Source organism: Lepisosteus platostomus, chromosome 17, assembly GCF_059453375.1.
Source record: "Lepisosteus platostomus isolate fLepPlt1 chromosome 17, fLepPlt1.hap1, whole genome shotgun sequence".
Lineage (NCBI taxonomy): Eukaryota > Metazoa > Chordata > Actinopteri > Semionotiformes > Lepisosteidae > Lepisosteus > Lepisosteus platostomus.
The window spans coordinates 10,341,845-10,357,512 of NC_142627.1; the positions used below are offsets into that span (position 1 = coordinate 10,341,845).

At 41.8% G+C, this 15,668-nt stretch overlaps 1 protein-coding gene across 7 annotated transcripts in view; it reads left to right on the forward strand.

Moving 5' to 3' along the window:
* The window catches only part of LOC148646103 (phosphofurin acidic cluster sorting protein 2-like), an 87,097-nt gene extending 71,849 nt beyond the window's left edge, over window positions 1–15,248 (forward strand). The window contains exons 16-25 of one of the 7 annotated variants that reach the window (XM_088609954.1): window positions 344–507; window positions 949–1,086; window positions 1,902–2,004; window positions 2,758–2,790; window positions 5,733–5,775; window positions 6,195–6,237; window positions 7,793–7,931; window positions 8,551–8,774; window positions 9,494–9,607; window positions 10,742–15,248. In XM_088609954.1, the coding sequence (XP_088466080.1) occupies window positions 344–507; window positions 949–1,086; window positions 1,902–2,004; window positions 2,758–2,790; window positions 5,733–5,775; window positions 6,195–6,237; window positions 7,793–7,931; window positions 8,551–8,774; window positions 9,494–9,607; window positions 10,742–10,857 (1,117 nt within the window). In that variant the 3' untranslated portion in view covers window positions 10,858–15,248. The remainder of the gene's footprint in view (window positions 1–343; window positions 508–948; window positions 1,087–1,901; window positions 2,005–2,757; window positions 2,791–5,732; window positions 5,776–6,194; window positions 6,238–7,792; window positions 7,932–8,550; window positions 8,775–9,493; window positions 9,608–10,741) is intronic. The other 6 variants (XM_088609956.1, XM_088609959.1, XM_088609957.1 and 3 more) reach the window with 6 other exon arrangements.
* The last annotated feature ends 420 nt before the right edge of the window (window positions 15,249–15,668 follow it).

Sequence of the window (15,668 nt, forward strand, 5' to 3'; positions counted from 1 at the left end):
CAATGTATATATTTGTAGAGTATAAATATCCAATATTTTATTAGCATTTTAAATCAAGGTGCAGAATGATCCTTACATAAGAAATAGGGTTTTCTTATCCATTTTTCTGTGTTGTTTGATTGATTTTAAGGCCAGTGATGTGCCAGTACTGTTTTTAAGAAGGCTCAACTGCCTGTGTTAGTGCATATGTGTGTCAAGCCTGTGAGACTGGTTGCTTTGTCATGGCTTGTAACTGTATCTGCGATCGTCTGGATCGGAGCACCCCGACCACAGAAAGACAGCCGCCCTTGTGCTGCCCGCTGTGGCAGACAGACACAGCTGTCATGGCCTCCTCTGCTTGCAGCTGCAACTGTAACTCCCAGATGCCCCCGACAATCAAGGTGGCCGTGGCTGGAGACCAGAGCTACCTCAGCACCATCTTGAGGTTCTTCGTGGAACAGCTGGCCAACAAGACTCCCGACTGGCTGAACTACATCCGGTTTCTCGTGATCCCCATCGGTGAGGCTGGTGAGGCTGGCTATTTCTTGCGAGTTCTGTTTGACGTCGTCCAAAGAGAACTTTTCGGCCCGCGGACGGTTTCACGCCAGCTTTGCGCCCGTGTGGCCAGCCTGTTGTTCACGAGTGCTTGTGAGACGTGCACAGAGTTTTTAAATCGGTAAAAATATCCATTGGCGGTTTTTAGGTTATTTTAGTAAATGCCAAAAAGAAGTGAAGTTTTAATAGGTATTGCCACATTGAAATCAGAGAACCAAAGAGGGCCTGAAGAAGGACATTCACTCACTGTTGCCCTGCCAGTGAAGCCTTTAGAGATTAATTTATTAAATCCTCCTCTGCAAAGAATATGCTTCAGAGCTCTCAATTATTTGTCATAATGTGCTACTTTACCGTTGGGCCTTTTAAAAAAAAAAAAAAATCTACTCACACAGTTTGTTTTGTTCTACCGTTCAGGCTCGCACCCTTTAGCGAAATACGTGGCGTCGCTCGACAGCAAATTCAACAGCATCTTCATGGACACGGCGTGGCGGGAGGTCTTCTTCGGCAGGACGGAGCCCCCAGCCTCAGGTGAGGAGAAAGACACGGAGAAAGGTGGGTCTCCCGGTTAACGCCCCACGTGATGTAGGTAGTACAGCAGCTGTAGTGGTTGTGTCCAGTGTTTCTTTGATCAGTGCAGCTCCCCCTGCTCCTGCTGCCTGGATTCGATCCCAGTTTCGCTCGCGGGCTCCAGGCGCCAAGCCGGAAGGCCGGGTCTTCTGCCGTGGCACAGTGTTCACACTGTCTAGATTTCAGTGGGGGGGGGTGGCATCACGTATGTAACTGGCTCAGTGCACTGGGCCCCTGTCAGGTTTGCATGTGCCAGCTGTAACAAAGCCACAGGATAATGCCCGGCTCTGCAGGAGGGCACGCAAGACCGCCATGAATGGATCCGTTTAGTTCATGATTCTAAGCATGATTCATGTGCTTGCGGGCTTTAAACATGCCCAGCACCAAACTCTACAAAGTATCTATTTATATCTAATTCCTCCGTGCCTGAAGGGTGCTGCACATTGGTGGTGGTGGGGGGGATCCCCATTACATGTATAGCGCTCTGAGTGGAGTGTCCAGAAAAGCACTATATTAGTGTAAGGAGCTATTATTATTATTATTATTATTATGCTGACCCATTCTGCTTTATGGAAACCATCTGTGCTGTGATTGTCAACTACCCCACCCCCCCCACCCCCCCCCGTCTGCAAGCAGAGGATGGTCTCTTGGCATTTTGAAATAGATTTGTGCCTTCTTGCCTTCTTTTAACTCTGGCCCCCGTCTTGTCTGCGAGATGGCAGGCCACACAGGGAGATGTGCAGGGAGTGATGCACAGAGTGTTGTGTTGCTGGACTGAAACCCGTGTTATTACTCTCTAGAAAGTATCGATGTGGCAGGACGCATCAGCCAGTACTTAGCTGGGGCTAATGTGTCCCATCAGTTCCCCATCTCGGAAGCCATGCTCACCTACAAGCAGAAGAGGTAAGGCGGTCGCCATGGTGATTGCGCGTATTCACAGCGAGAGCCTGCTGCGTCGCGGAGAATGACTCTGAGCTCGATTGCTTTGCCCTCGCCAGCCTCCCACTCAAAAACCCTTGGAGGGGGACAAATTCGTAGCTGAATTTTATATCTTATCGTCCTTTAATTTCTTCTGTGTCATCTGTACTGCAGCCCAACTGCCTTGTTGTTGTTGACTTGTGTTTCGCTGTAGATGTATGACTCTAACTCTTTATCAAGTTTAAGTCCACAATGTGTATATATGTGTGTTTTTCTCATGGTAAATTAAGCAGCAGTTAAAAAAGATCACATGATTTGGGATAAAGATGAGTTTTATTTTGTTTTCCGTAGCTCTTTTTTTCACCGCAGGCCTATGGAACTGAGTCTGATTTGCAAGGGTTTGTTACATGTGTCAAGAATGTTACAAAATTAAAAACGTGATTAATGAGGAAAGCTTTCTAACATTGATGAGTAGTTAACTTAATCACCATTAACGTAATACCTTAGCCACTTAATATGTTATGGAAGGCCAGCCTTAAACATTTATCCAGTAGCATCAGGTGGATTTTTATGACGAGACAATAGTATATTTTTTTTCCCAATGGAAATGTATACTTTTTATCTAATTTACTCCAAGAATTCAAGAACTTTTTTTTTTAATCCCAAGTTTTTTTCTAAGGTGACAATACAACAGCTTTACAGCTTGATTTTTCCCTTTTTTTGTTGTTTGCATTCAAGGAAAAGAAGTTTGTATTTTGATTTTTATATCAGGTATCTCATTGTGATTTTCGTTTGAACCCCCCTCCCCACCACCACTTCTTCTCCACAGCGTTTTCTTTTTTTTTTGACACTCGCTTTGCGGTGTGACCTGACCCTCTCGTGCGCTTTGGTTTGACTTTTGTGTGGATTTGTTTTGGGGGTGTTGTTCCAGCCGTGTGAGTGTGCCATGTTTTGCCTTGATATAGTGCCTGAGGTCACCGATGAAAACCCACGTTTCTGCCCCTCTGTCCCAATCAGTTCGATCCTTATTTCTGATTGAAGGTCAGCTAGATAACTATTCAAAATCTGTAGTAGAAATCGTGATCCCTTCATTTTTCCTTTATTAAAGCAGCTCGTAAGATAATTCATTCTCTATTAATTTTTGTTTCTCAGAAGTCCAAACGCTATTAAGTGTTGACTGATACTTAACTGACCCAACAATGGTAGATATTTTTATTATAATATATAATATATTTCAATGTGAGGCATAAGTACGCTCTTCAAAAATGTGAGTTTATGCTGGGTAATATCACACTGCCATAATATTCCGATGGCAATATTTGATTTAAAGAAAGAGTTTAGAATTGAAATGGTCTTCTGGTTTTTCCATATGTTGATTAGGTTAAATATACAGTATACTGAGCATCATAAGAAGTACAGTATATCACTACATGCATGTAATTGTTTTACTACAAATAACGTATAGGATTTTTGGATATTTAGAAAACACTTCAGTGACTTGGACTGTTCCATTATTGAAAGAGTTGAAAGAGCACTGGTGATGACTTGTGATTTAACTTGTTGAATGTCAACCCTGGTGAAAATCAAGATGGAAAAACATAAAACCCACAATACACCAAATGTATCATTAGAGCAACACCTTGGTGCCATTGGTACGTCGGAGCTCCAGCTTTCGAGCCAGGTCCTCTAGAGCAATGGTTGCAGCTTTCTTGTAGACCACCCTGATGGACATCAGCGAGTGTGGCGCAGATCTGGAGGACAATACACTGATTGTTGAGCACGGCGGTTCAATTGGTGGTCTGGCTCTCAGTGTCTGCTCATTACAGAATTCCATGTGCAGTGATTGATGGCATACAGACTGCACGGCGCTGAATTGATGAGATCTTGTAGACCTCCCTCATGTGGGCTCATCCTCACGTGACAACATTTCAGCAGGATAGTGCTCCTCCTTAAGTAAGAGTGACTTTATGCAAGATGGGAATGCGACAGTGACACCCTGGGTGCCCTGTTCACCAGGCTTCAGCCCCCATTGAATGTAGGTGAGATGAAACAACATCTAGGCATCTAGGGCTTATAGACCAGTGGACAGGTCTGGGGTCTATGAGAGAAATGGGACAGAATCCTACAGGATGACGAGTCCAGCTTGTACCAGCTGCATATCCTCTACTAGCCTGTCCTTCTTACATCAGACCCACTGTTGTTCTAGCCTGTTGATGATTAATGTGAATAAATGCCGTGAATATATGTATACCATGTCTGTTCAATAAAATGTCAGTGCACCCAAAAATTCCTGATAATTTTGTGAATTTACTGCAGTTGTAAGTTCTTTTGGTGCTCAGTATATTATCACTAGCAAATACAGAGATATCAAACATCAAACTAGACAAAATGTTAAGTGTCTATTAATGTATTATAGAGAGGATGGCTTTAAATGAGTGACTGTTGAGATGGTATTCATTTTGAGGTTGTGTTTGTAGAATCTAAGCTTGTTTAATCAGCTCAGGTTGTAAAGCTGTCTCGTTAGTGTCAGGCAAGTGAATTGAAGCGGTCTTATCCCTCAGAGTATTGGGAATGAAGATATTGGTGCTCAGCACGTTCACAGCATCAGTCTTCTCAGAGCAGTGCAGCATATCAATAGGAGCCAGAACTGCATGTTTTAAATCAAATTGAAAAAAGTAGGAAAACCCACTGACTCCTTCGGAAAATTTGGTGGTTTTCCATCCTTGATTTTGGGACAATTTCCCTCCAGCTCCCTTCCCAAGTCTGTTATCCACACTCTTAAGATTGTGATGCAGCTTTTGAAGACTGCTGGCTTTATACCCAGGAGGGGCAGACGGGCTGAACGTCAGATGGGTTAAAGACTGTACACAGCCCGTCCTTATTGTGTGCTGTGGAAAAAAAGGTGGTTAGCCTTTTCCTATACAAACGAGCAAAGCAATGATTTAGCCTTAATCAGCAGACCTTGTCATCACCAAGCCGTTTGGTCCAAATGTGGACTCAATGGCTGCTTTCGGGTGCAAATGCTGTTCGTGGACTTTGGTCTCGGCACAAGAAAAAACACACTGAGGCACTGGAGGGACAAAGCAGCACAGCAAAAAGCTGAATATCTGAAAGTCTTAATTGAAAAGGCTTGACTGCTGTACATGTGTGTGAAGCTTGCCCACTGAGCCCTTGTTCTGATGGGCCCAGATATTTCAGCATTGTGATTGGCCACCTCGTGTGCAGTTTAGTAGAATGCGCAGTCAGAGCTGCCAGGAGTCTGGCCTAAGGCCACTGCAGTGTGCTACTGTAGTCTTCTACCATACCAGCACAGGCGGGTCTTCCACACTAATGAGAAACAGCATGGCAATTCGTATCAAATGAAAATGGAAATGTGGTCAGATTGCCTTAGGTTTTCCTCCCATTTTCATTGTCTTACAACTCATTGCCTCACTGGTTGTAAGGACTGGTCCCAGTAAGTCATCTCATTGTGTTACCTGAATGTACAAGCTCATTTCACCGTTGTACATTCTGTCTGCGGAGATGACCGGTACGGATGTTTTTGCATTAAAACATTGTGTTTATGGGACCACTGGGTGTCTGTGTAATAGCGGCTTCTGTTCAAGAAGTAATGTTGACTTCTCAATCTCAGGCTTGAAGTTTGTTTTTTTTTAAAAAAGGGTTTGATCTCATAAATGATTTCTAGAAAATGTGTTTTTTTTTTCTGTTCCCAGCCCTGATGAGGATTCTTGTCAGAAATTCATCCCTTTTATTGGGGTAAGGCTGCTACATTTGTGCTTATATTGTACTTTGCATGCAATTCTTGTCCAAAAGTAAACCTGAAATCTGGCATCTAGAGTTTACAGTCAGTTATTTGGCTTTGTGTCACCCTGAGAGATCACTAGAGGAGAAAAGTGTGGATCTTGAGTTTATAAATCCAGCTGGTCTGTTTGGGATGTTGCTGGATTGGTGCAGCTACTGTAAGTACAGCACCTGCTGGTTAAATACACCAATTCAACATAACTAGCTGGGCGTAACCACAGAAGGGTCTGTATAAATCTCTAGAAAATATCTAGAAGGTCATGTGTTCTTGTAAACCACAAGAAATCGAAATTTTGTGCTGAATCAGGGAGACTTGTTAAAAACCCCACTGGTCTTCCTGAGCTTTACTGTTTGTTTTTTTGTTTTCTCCTCAGGTTGTCAAAGTGGGTATTGTGGAGCACAATCTTTCTGCATCAGGTATGTCTGTCGTCTTCCTCCTGTACCATAACAGACACACTTTGCTGACCAATTCCTTGGTCATTTTGTTAGAGATCAAGTACAGTACAAATTTTCAGAATTCAAGTCTTACTCCACTATTCCTAGAAGACCTGTTATTTTCCACCTTTCCATATTGCTTTTTTAAATAATTGGTTAAATAATTACAGGTACTCATTGTACAGTCAATGAGAATTGAGTGTCACTTGACTTACATGATAAAATAAAGTAAGAAAAATGCACAATTGTGACAGTTCTAAGCAGGGTCTGGTGTGTTTTCATAGAGGAATCTATACATTTCAATGAGGTGAATGTTCATCTGAAGAAAAATCCTATATGTGTGTAAGAATATACAGCATTTGGGTTAATTTCTTTGAGTTGGTCAAAGGTTGAAACAAACTTGAAGAGACAAGGCTGTCCAAGAATTTGATAGTCCTGTCATAAGGTACTGTACCTGAAATGTTACTTCTGAATGAATGCATTATCATCCAGATAATATGCAGTGTGATAAAGCATGGTTTATAAATCAATCTAAAATCCACCGTGCTGTCTCAAATGATATGTTTTATAGCGCGAAAGAATTGTATCAGGTCATGCTGTTACTACAGCATTGTGAAGCAGCATTTATTCTGAGTTAATAAATACATTTGGCTGTGAACAAAGCTGAGCAGTGTGCAGAGTTCCCGATCAATGTGAATTGTAAATCACTACGCCTGCAGTAAAATCTCCCACAATGAACTGAATGGGAGTCTCTTAAAATTGCTGTGCACCAGTGCTGTTTTAAAATGGCTTTCATAACGCAGCGGGTTCTTATGGGAACTGCATATGACTGTGGGGATTCTGATCTTTCTTTTTAAAATGAAACGGGGAGAATGTTTTTTTTTCTCTCCAAGTATTAGTGTTTCACAGTCACTGGCATTTATGTGGAGGAATCCATTTGTGGAATTGGATTTCACAGAGTTGCTGTTTAACATTAGGAAAGTCACATTGGTTGTATTTTTTAAATGGAGAACCCTTTATGAAACTTATTTTGACCCAGAGAGAGATTGTAACATCTTAAAAGGTGGATCAGCAATATTCTCCTGCTGTTTCCGTTTTGAGACTCGTTGTTAAGCGTGTTTAAGCAGCTCTGTCCTTGTGCAGGAAAGGGTATTTTAAGCTGCTCAAACATGGTCCTGATTAAGCCAGAATTTTGAAATGGATGAGACTATCCAAAAAGAAAAAAGGTAAGGAAGGACTCCAGAAAGGTTTTGTACTTCCTTAAGGTGCAAATGGGATTTCTATTTGGTTCAGATGATAACTGTTTGTCAAACTAACTTCTTAATCAAGTTGTCCATCACCCTCAACACTCAACACTCCTGGAAGCAGATCTCTCAGTGATCTGGCATGCGCTCTTCCGCATCGAGGTGCTTTCATCGTCCCACAGAAAACTGGGCTTTGCGCGGCTCGAGGATTAGACCCCCTGCACAGCTTGTTGCGTGATCAATAGAGCCGTCGGGGTCCATATTGATCGGTTCATCTTCCCCTCCTCCCCCAGTGGACTCCGACGACGCCACGGCAGTCAGCGGGAGCACGCTGGCATCGCCGCCCGCCCCCACGAGCAGCTCGTACGGGAAGGAGATCGCCGGCACCCCTCCGCCCTCCCCGTCTGTCTCCAGCGCCCTCTCCGGAGCTGGGTACGTCTCTGCCTCTGGCAGGAACCCGCTGGCACCCCCAGTAGCTGGGTACATGAGCACAGATGTGCATGTGCACCTGGGCAGACTGCTTCCTGAAAAACTTATGTTCTTCTTAAAAGAGAAGCATTTGGGTTGTATTCCTTTTTTTTTTTTTTTTTGCTGATCCACCTGCCTTGTAAAGGATTTTCAGCTCGTGCTGTTTCTTGAGTAAATGAAAGAGAAGGGTGGCAGTCGTAGAGTTGTTGTTTCCTGCTCTTTGGCTCTTTGGCGTACCCATCCAGATCAAGCACTGAATAACTGTCTGCTCTCTCCATCATTGTGTGTTCGAGTACCTGCGTTTTACCAGCTTTTTTCTGTTTGTGGTGATTCTGGTGTTTAAAAATATCTGCTGCAAAAGAGCTAAAATTATGCTTGCTTCTGATGTATAGTGAATTTAGTTTTGCTCTGTCTTCTAGTCATATTAAAGTAATAGGTACTGTATATTCAAAGATGATCAGATCACTTTAAAGCTGAGAGTATTAACACAAAGCTCCTCAGTACACGTGACATCTTATGGAGGGGTTGCCCTGCCTGTCCCACAATGCCTTGCTCTGTGCCCCGTGTCTGCTCTGGCGCGCAGCTCTCCGGCCTCAGGGGGCGAGGTGATGGGCCTGCAGGTGGACTACTGGACGTGGCAGGGTCCCGAGAAGAAGAAGGATGGGGAGAAGAGGGACGTGGGCATCAAGAACACCCTGAAGAGCAACTTCCGCTCCCTGCAGGTCAGCCGCCTCCCCGGCGGCGGAGAGCTCACCCCCCCGCCCACCATGTCCATGACCGTGGTCACCAAGGAGAAGAACAAGAAAGGTGAGCTGGCGTCCCGGGGCGCGCACGGAGCACTGGTGCTGTAATGACAGGGAGGGAGCCGTAACGTCATGACTGGCTCAGGAGCCGAAACAGGCGCGCCCCCTGTTCGTGACATTTTGACGGTATCTCAGTTCCCACAAAAAAAAATGTTTTAACAAACCATTTTCTGCTGGTGATTTAAAACCATCAGGCCTGTGAACATTTTCACGCAGTAATTGATTAAAAAAAAAACAATTTTACTTATAATGATTTAAAATCTGTTTCCTACTGCCTGATACTTGATTAAAGGAGCTTCGAAATGCCAGACGTCCTGTCCAGCACAGGCCCGGAGCATGTTTTATTTGAAAGTGTCTTTCAAGACTCACTTTCCTGCGGTTCTGGACAGAGCCCCTGATTGTTATTTGAAAACCTCCTTGTGTACAGAAGTGCAGTCAACACCTCTGTCTGTCCAGTCGCGTTAGTGACTTTTAGCAGCAGCTGCCCTGGAATGGGGCAATTTGCGCGAACGTCAGAGTGCTGGGTTTCGATTTTTGAAGCGAGTGTCGAGATGGAGCACAGTGCTTAACTGTACTTTGTGATCATCGACTGTCTCGCCTGGCGCTGGGAATATGTATCGATTTCTTCATTGCAATCTTTCATCCCACCTCACAAAAACCCACCTGGGGATTCGTAGGTGTTATGAGATATCATTCTGATCTTGTCATTTCTCCTGTGAACAGTGATTTTCCTCAGTAAGAAGCCCAAGGAGAAAGAACTGGACTCAAAAAGCCAGGTGATTGATGGAATCAGCAGGTTAATCTGCACTGCCAAACACCAGCACACCATGCTCCGAGGTAACCATGTGCAGAGACTTGACTTTTTCTCAAACCCCAGGACAGATATTTTCTTGGAAGGGCAATGGGCCCATCTTGTGGTTGAAAGAATTAGTACAGGCAATCAACAGTATTTACAGAATTGTAAATGTATTTGTAATCTTCATTGCCTGTGAGATGTGTACCACATTTTCAGCTTTCCATGACCGTGTTACTTGGACTTTAAGTTTCTGGTGCTGACATTCGGGGTACCACATGGTCAATAGAAGGTTGATTATGCCCGTTCTCCATCAACTTGAAGCTTAATAGCTTCATTAAACTATTTTATTTAGATAAAAAAGCAAGTCAATTACAAGTGATTGGCTAAGAAATAAACTCAGTTAACTGGTATTAGAAAAAGTTTGTTTTCCATTAACTACAGTAATTCTCAGTCCAAAGACATGCATGTTCATTGTGTCGAGTCCAGTAGTTGTGTGTGGTCCTGCAGGTGTTATTTCTAAATTCAAATCTTCGTCAAAAGACCTAAAATAGACTATAATACTCAACAATAATTAGTCACCATTAAGAACAGAAACCGAAAGACTCTGCGAACAGCAGAGTTAATCCCATATATCTGTCATTTTCACAGGCATGTTTCAGAAATGATATGTATAGCAGTGGCATTAAGAGTCTGACAGCTCAGGCGTGCTTCTAAATATCTTATGTCTATGGACAGAGTTCAAGTTCGAGATGAGTAGGAACAAGGGTTGTTTCTTCTAGTTAATAGCAGGGAAAAATGCTTCCTAGAGAGAAAAACATTCAAGGTCCCTGCCCCACCTCTCTTTTGTTATCCAGAGCTCCTAGTCTGCTGAGACACACAGGCTATGATGGGATAAAAATGTTTTTTCTATGCTTTGGGAGATGAGCATATCAATACTTTGCAGACCTGTTTTGAGAAACCTCAATACCAGTACACAGGATTGGCTAATTCAAGCAAACCCCTTTATTTATTTATTTATTTATTTATTTATTTATTTATTTTCTGCCACAGGCCCAGGTACAATGACCCTCAAGCAAGGTGCCAGATATTGGTACCTTGAAGAGTTTTATGAACGCTGGCTCACCCCTGGAGGGTTGGTGTAAACAGTCACGCACATGTTTCCCTTCTCTCCACAGTCTCCATCGACGGAGTGGAATGGAACGATGTCAAGTTTTTCCAGCTGGCCGCTCAATGGCCCACTCATGTCAAGCACTTCCCAGTCGGAATATTTGGATACATGAAGCCCGTGTGACGTCTGTTGCCGTGACGAGGAAAAAAAAACTTTTTAACACCGTTGTCTTTTAGAGAGAAGGAGATGAAAAAATATGTTTTCCTGTGGAAATTTAGATTCTCAAGAGGTTGTTCTCAATATTTAATTTTTTGTTTTTTTTTTATTTTTTACACCGAACAACGCTAACAACTAACACTTTTTATTTCAGAATGGCTGCCAATCTGGAAAGTATTTCTGGGAAAAAAAAACAACTACGGCAGCTTAGTTTGCACTTTTCATTTTGTATTGTTTCTGTGAAAACGTGGATTATTGTTACTAAAGCAGCCTAAGGTGCAGTGTGTTTTTGGGGGGGGGCGGGAGATGTGTGATTTTCTTTTGGTGCAAAAAACAAAGTGCTGCTGTGAAACTAGCTAAGGAGTCCACTTCTGAAATTGTTCTTCTTTTTTTAAAGACTTACTGCCATTTTTACTAAGAGAACTTTTAGCGAGCAAACTCGGCTTTCTTTTATTTTTTAAAGCACACTGTGGATTTGGAAGCAAAAAATACAAACATCTGTACTCAGCCACAATAATATGCAGAGACTTTGATGCCTGAAGATTAAACCCCCCAGATTCTAACGGAGAGAACCTGGGGGAGCTTTTAAAAAGGGGATTGGGTGAGATCCTGCTGTGGGTTGTAGTTGTTGTGGGCAGTCAGTGTTTGGCCGTGAAAGCGGTTTTACAATGTTGCCAGCCGTGCTGTAGGCGAAGCCTGTCATCCTCAGGAAGGAGCTGAATTGACAGTGGCAAAGCTGGTGGCCATCACCGGCCTCGGAGACGAAAATCAACATTGTACAGTCTATGGGTTTTCACCACCTCCTTTAGATTTCAGTGCATTTTCTTTCGTTGTTTTCATTGTTTTTGGCCTGCAGCTAAACACCAAATGTAATAATCAGTTTAGCTGTTTGCTAACTCAAACATGTTTGTAGGTGTGTGTAGCTCATTTCCTGGGAGCACTATTGCTTGTTTTTAACCACACGGGCTGGCGGAACCCAGACTCGGAGCAGAGAGACCTCTCCACGATCGGAAGCCTCTTTCTGCTCTCCTTTGATGGTTTTCTTTGCATCCAGTTTGTGAGGTTTGAATGGATACTGTGATGGCCATTATTTTTTGGAGTGGGAATAAAGTAATCCCTTGTTACACAAAATAGGACAGTACACCTGTACTCGATCAATAGAATGTGAGGCTGCATTGCCGTTAACCTCTCAGCACTTTGTGATGTCTGTCCCACAGGTTCACGGGTTAATTAGGATTGCATTTCTTAAACTACACCCATGGCAAACCACTCCAGTCAGCTACATGTGCACTTTATTATTGTTGTGTACCGTGGGATAACAAATGACATTTATGTGCACTGGGAGAGGGGCATATAAACATCTTACAGCTCTGTATTGGGAAACCTCAGACCCAGTACACAGGAGCAAGCAAACCCTTCTGTTTTTTAAAAAAACTGCCTCAGCTACAATGACCCTGGAGCAAGGTGCCATACTTTGTTTTGTTTTTTTTCCTGTAAGAAACAAGACAGACTCCATATCTGTGTGGTCTTTGTGCATTGTGCAGACTGCATCATATGACCGTTTCTGCATGCTGAATGAATCTGGTTTACTATATTAGATGTAACACATAAATTGTGTTTCACAGCTGCCTGATCAATGACTAATCCCTAAACCGGTTTCTGTCACACTGATGTAAGAAATACGTATGGAAGAAGGGGCTAAGGCTGATTCTTGATAAATGCATTGAATGTATCTCAGTTACCACGTTGTAAGTGGTAGCAGACACAGGCCAAAGACCGGATTCAGGAACTAGGTTTTGAAATGATTGATCTTTAGCGTCTGCTCGTTGAAGATACTAAACCGTGAGCTCTGAAGTAGCAGGGGCTATTTCAGATTGGATTAAGATGACATGGTGTTTCGTTCATCTTTAGTAATACTGGCTCTAAGTGCTAGAGTGTAAAAGGAGATGCTACCATTCTCAACCCATACTGGAGAGAGTAAACTGCAAATCATTTGGCAAACCAACAGATTTGTAAAACTATCACAAATTGGGATATAAAAAAACTAGCCTGAACGTTCCTTTAGAAGAGGCTTTTTGTAATATCAGCACTGGAAACAGAGGCGTGCTTTTCTTTTCTTTTCTTCTCCGTGAACTGAGACTCGGAGGGGTCTATTCTCAGCGCCCTCTGTGGCTCCATAATGAATCTTGCAGTGCAGTTGTGCAGTTTATCCATGTCAGTGCAGAAACCATGGAAACCATGTGATTCAGTGTTTAACATCTTAAAACTGTTACGTGAGCTGCTCTCGTTTTTCTTATTGTTAATAGGAAGGGTTCCAGGGGCAATTAATTGTTGCCTTACAAAGTGTGTTGAGTACGGTGAATCGGTGGATTTGTATCTGTACACTTTACATTTTAAACATTTCCCTTTAAATTTCCATTTTTGCATTACTGCAGAGACAAGAGTAGAAGTGTTCGTGTGAAACAAATGAGTTCCCAGCTTCACCCAGGTTGCTTTAGTGATATTGAGCTGAGGTGTTGTCTTAGACAAAGCTGCTTTCATGTTCTAGCAGGCTGTGAATCCAGGGATGAAAGAGACCCAAAAGAGAGAGAAGTGTCAAAGTGTCAAACAGTACACTCCTGTGTGGTTTATCAGTGACTGTCACGGGGGCTCAGTATGAGAACTGGCAGTGACTGCATTCTGCAAAGCTCTGCGTTTTTCACCTCAGAACGTAGATTTCAAATATTAATGAAAAAGTAGGATGTTCGTAGGCAGAATTGTTTTTAGTAATTAAGCAGTTTTGGTTAGGTAGGGTGGAGTGGGGCATGAAAGCAATTACTTTAATCATTTCTGATTTTTCCAGATGCAAAGATCTGATGGTGTCAGGAGGTGTAATTTCAAATTTTAAAAGAATGCACCTGCTTTGATGAAAGACAAAGGTTTAGCACAACAGCCTGGCCTTATGGTCAGTGTGTTATATATGATGGCACTGTTGCAGGTCCTGCTTGTGTGACGTTTTCTTATTGAAATTCATCTTTCTCAGATTAAAAGGGAGAATATACTTGACTGTGAGCACTAATTTTCTCATTTAAATTGTAAGTTTGTCGCTTTTGCAAAACTTGGTCATTACGCATGTACAGTATCTCTTTTGGATGCAGGTTTGACTCTTGTACACTATTAGTAACAAAACTGTCACGTGAAGACCTTCTCATTAACACTGAACAAAAAAGCACATGGTTAAGCTTTTTTCCAAAGCTAAAAAATAAAAGCTTAGTCTGTTCCTGAGGTGGTAAAACCTTAAGAATTCAAGCTTATTTTTTTGTTTTAGGTTTGCTTATCACTGTCACTGACTTTGTTGAGGGATTACAGCAGTATTAGAAGGTTTGTGTATTTTTGTGGTGCTGTTTTATAGCTTAGGGTTGTGAAGCCTTTTTCTACTATACCCTTATAGGATACCCATCACAAAATTAACACTTTAGTGATGAAATATGGGATGTTTTTTTTCAAAACACTTTTGGAGCACTCTGACTTTTTTTTTTACACACTCTTTGAATCACTCCAAGTAATGTTTGGTTTCTTACATATTTTATGGGTTAATGTTCTAAAATAAGTCTGTCACAAATCTCAAAGCTTTTAGAATTCTACACAAAAGTCAAACAACCTTACTTCTTAGTTGGCTACAGCAAAGCTCAAACTATTGCTTTTTTAATGCATTAAAAATGTGTGCAGCCAAGTTTACAAGTTAACCAATTCAGGTCAGATACGCCTTATTCATCTTATAACCCAAGGTCCTTTTTAGAGGACTACTGTGCAATTTTGTTTGATTGAAAATGAGAGGCCTGATAGCTCTGAAGAAAGGTGGCAGTTTTCTTGTGATGCTGGGATTCTTTACAATGGATTGTTAATTTTACTTCAGTTTATGTCATCTTTACGTTCACAGGTATTTGGTTTTTGGACATCCGAGTTTAAAACAAGTTCTGGAATTGTTCTGATGTTCTCTGTTCCTCTCACAGAACAATCTGTCTTACTCTGTCACATTCACTGTTGACAATTTAATTCTTTGGCTTTAAAGCACTAACTCTGAGGAATTGGAGGAGACAACCCTTTTGATTATAAAGGGCAATTTTAATGAAGCTGGATTATTGTAGTTTATTCTATTTAACTTTGGGCTTGTCTGCTCTTAATCTAGATAGCGGGCATCTTTGCACAAACTTTGTTTTAAATTATGACAGTATTTTTAAATTTACCACTAAATAAAACATGGTTTAATCTTTGCATGTTTTAAAAATAGATGTAAATATGTATTGTAATTTTATATTGTTTTGGTTTTTTCCATGCTTCCACAAGCAGCTGTGTTTATTAAAATATTTTTAACCTTCCTTATAAGTTGCTCTTAGTTTTACTTTCTCTGACTTGGTCTTTCACCTCTTCTAGAAAGGGGATAAAAATCATTTGCTTTAACATTTATTTTCTACATAAGGAGGTAGATACAGCAGGTCACAAAGGTATTCAACCCCTTCCAATTTCCTATTTTGTTGAATTGAACACATCAAATGTCTGTACTTTTATTTGAAGTGAATATTTTACTAGCAGCTTGAATCCTCACACTGAACACATTTTTGGGTGGGGGAAAAAAAAATTAAGTCCACATGAACTTCCAAAGACAACTCAATAAGATATGTTGATTGCATAAGTATTGACTTCCTTTGCTATAGCAGACCTAAACTAAACTTTTTTTTTGCATGCATAAAGTATAAAAGCTGACAAAGAGCAGTTGTATGGAAAAACGCTTACTTAAA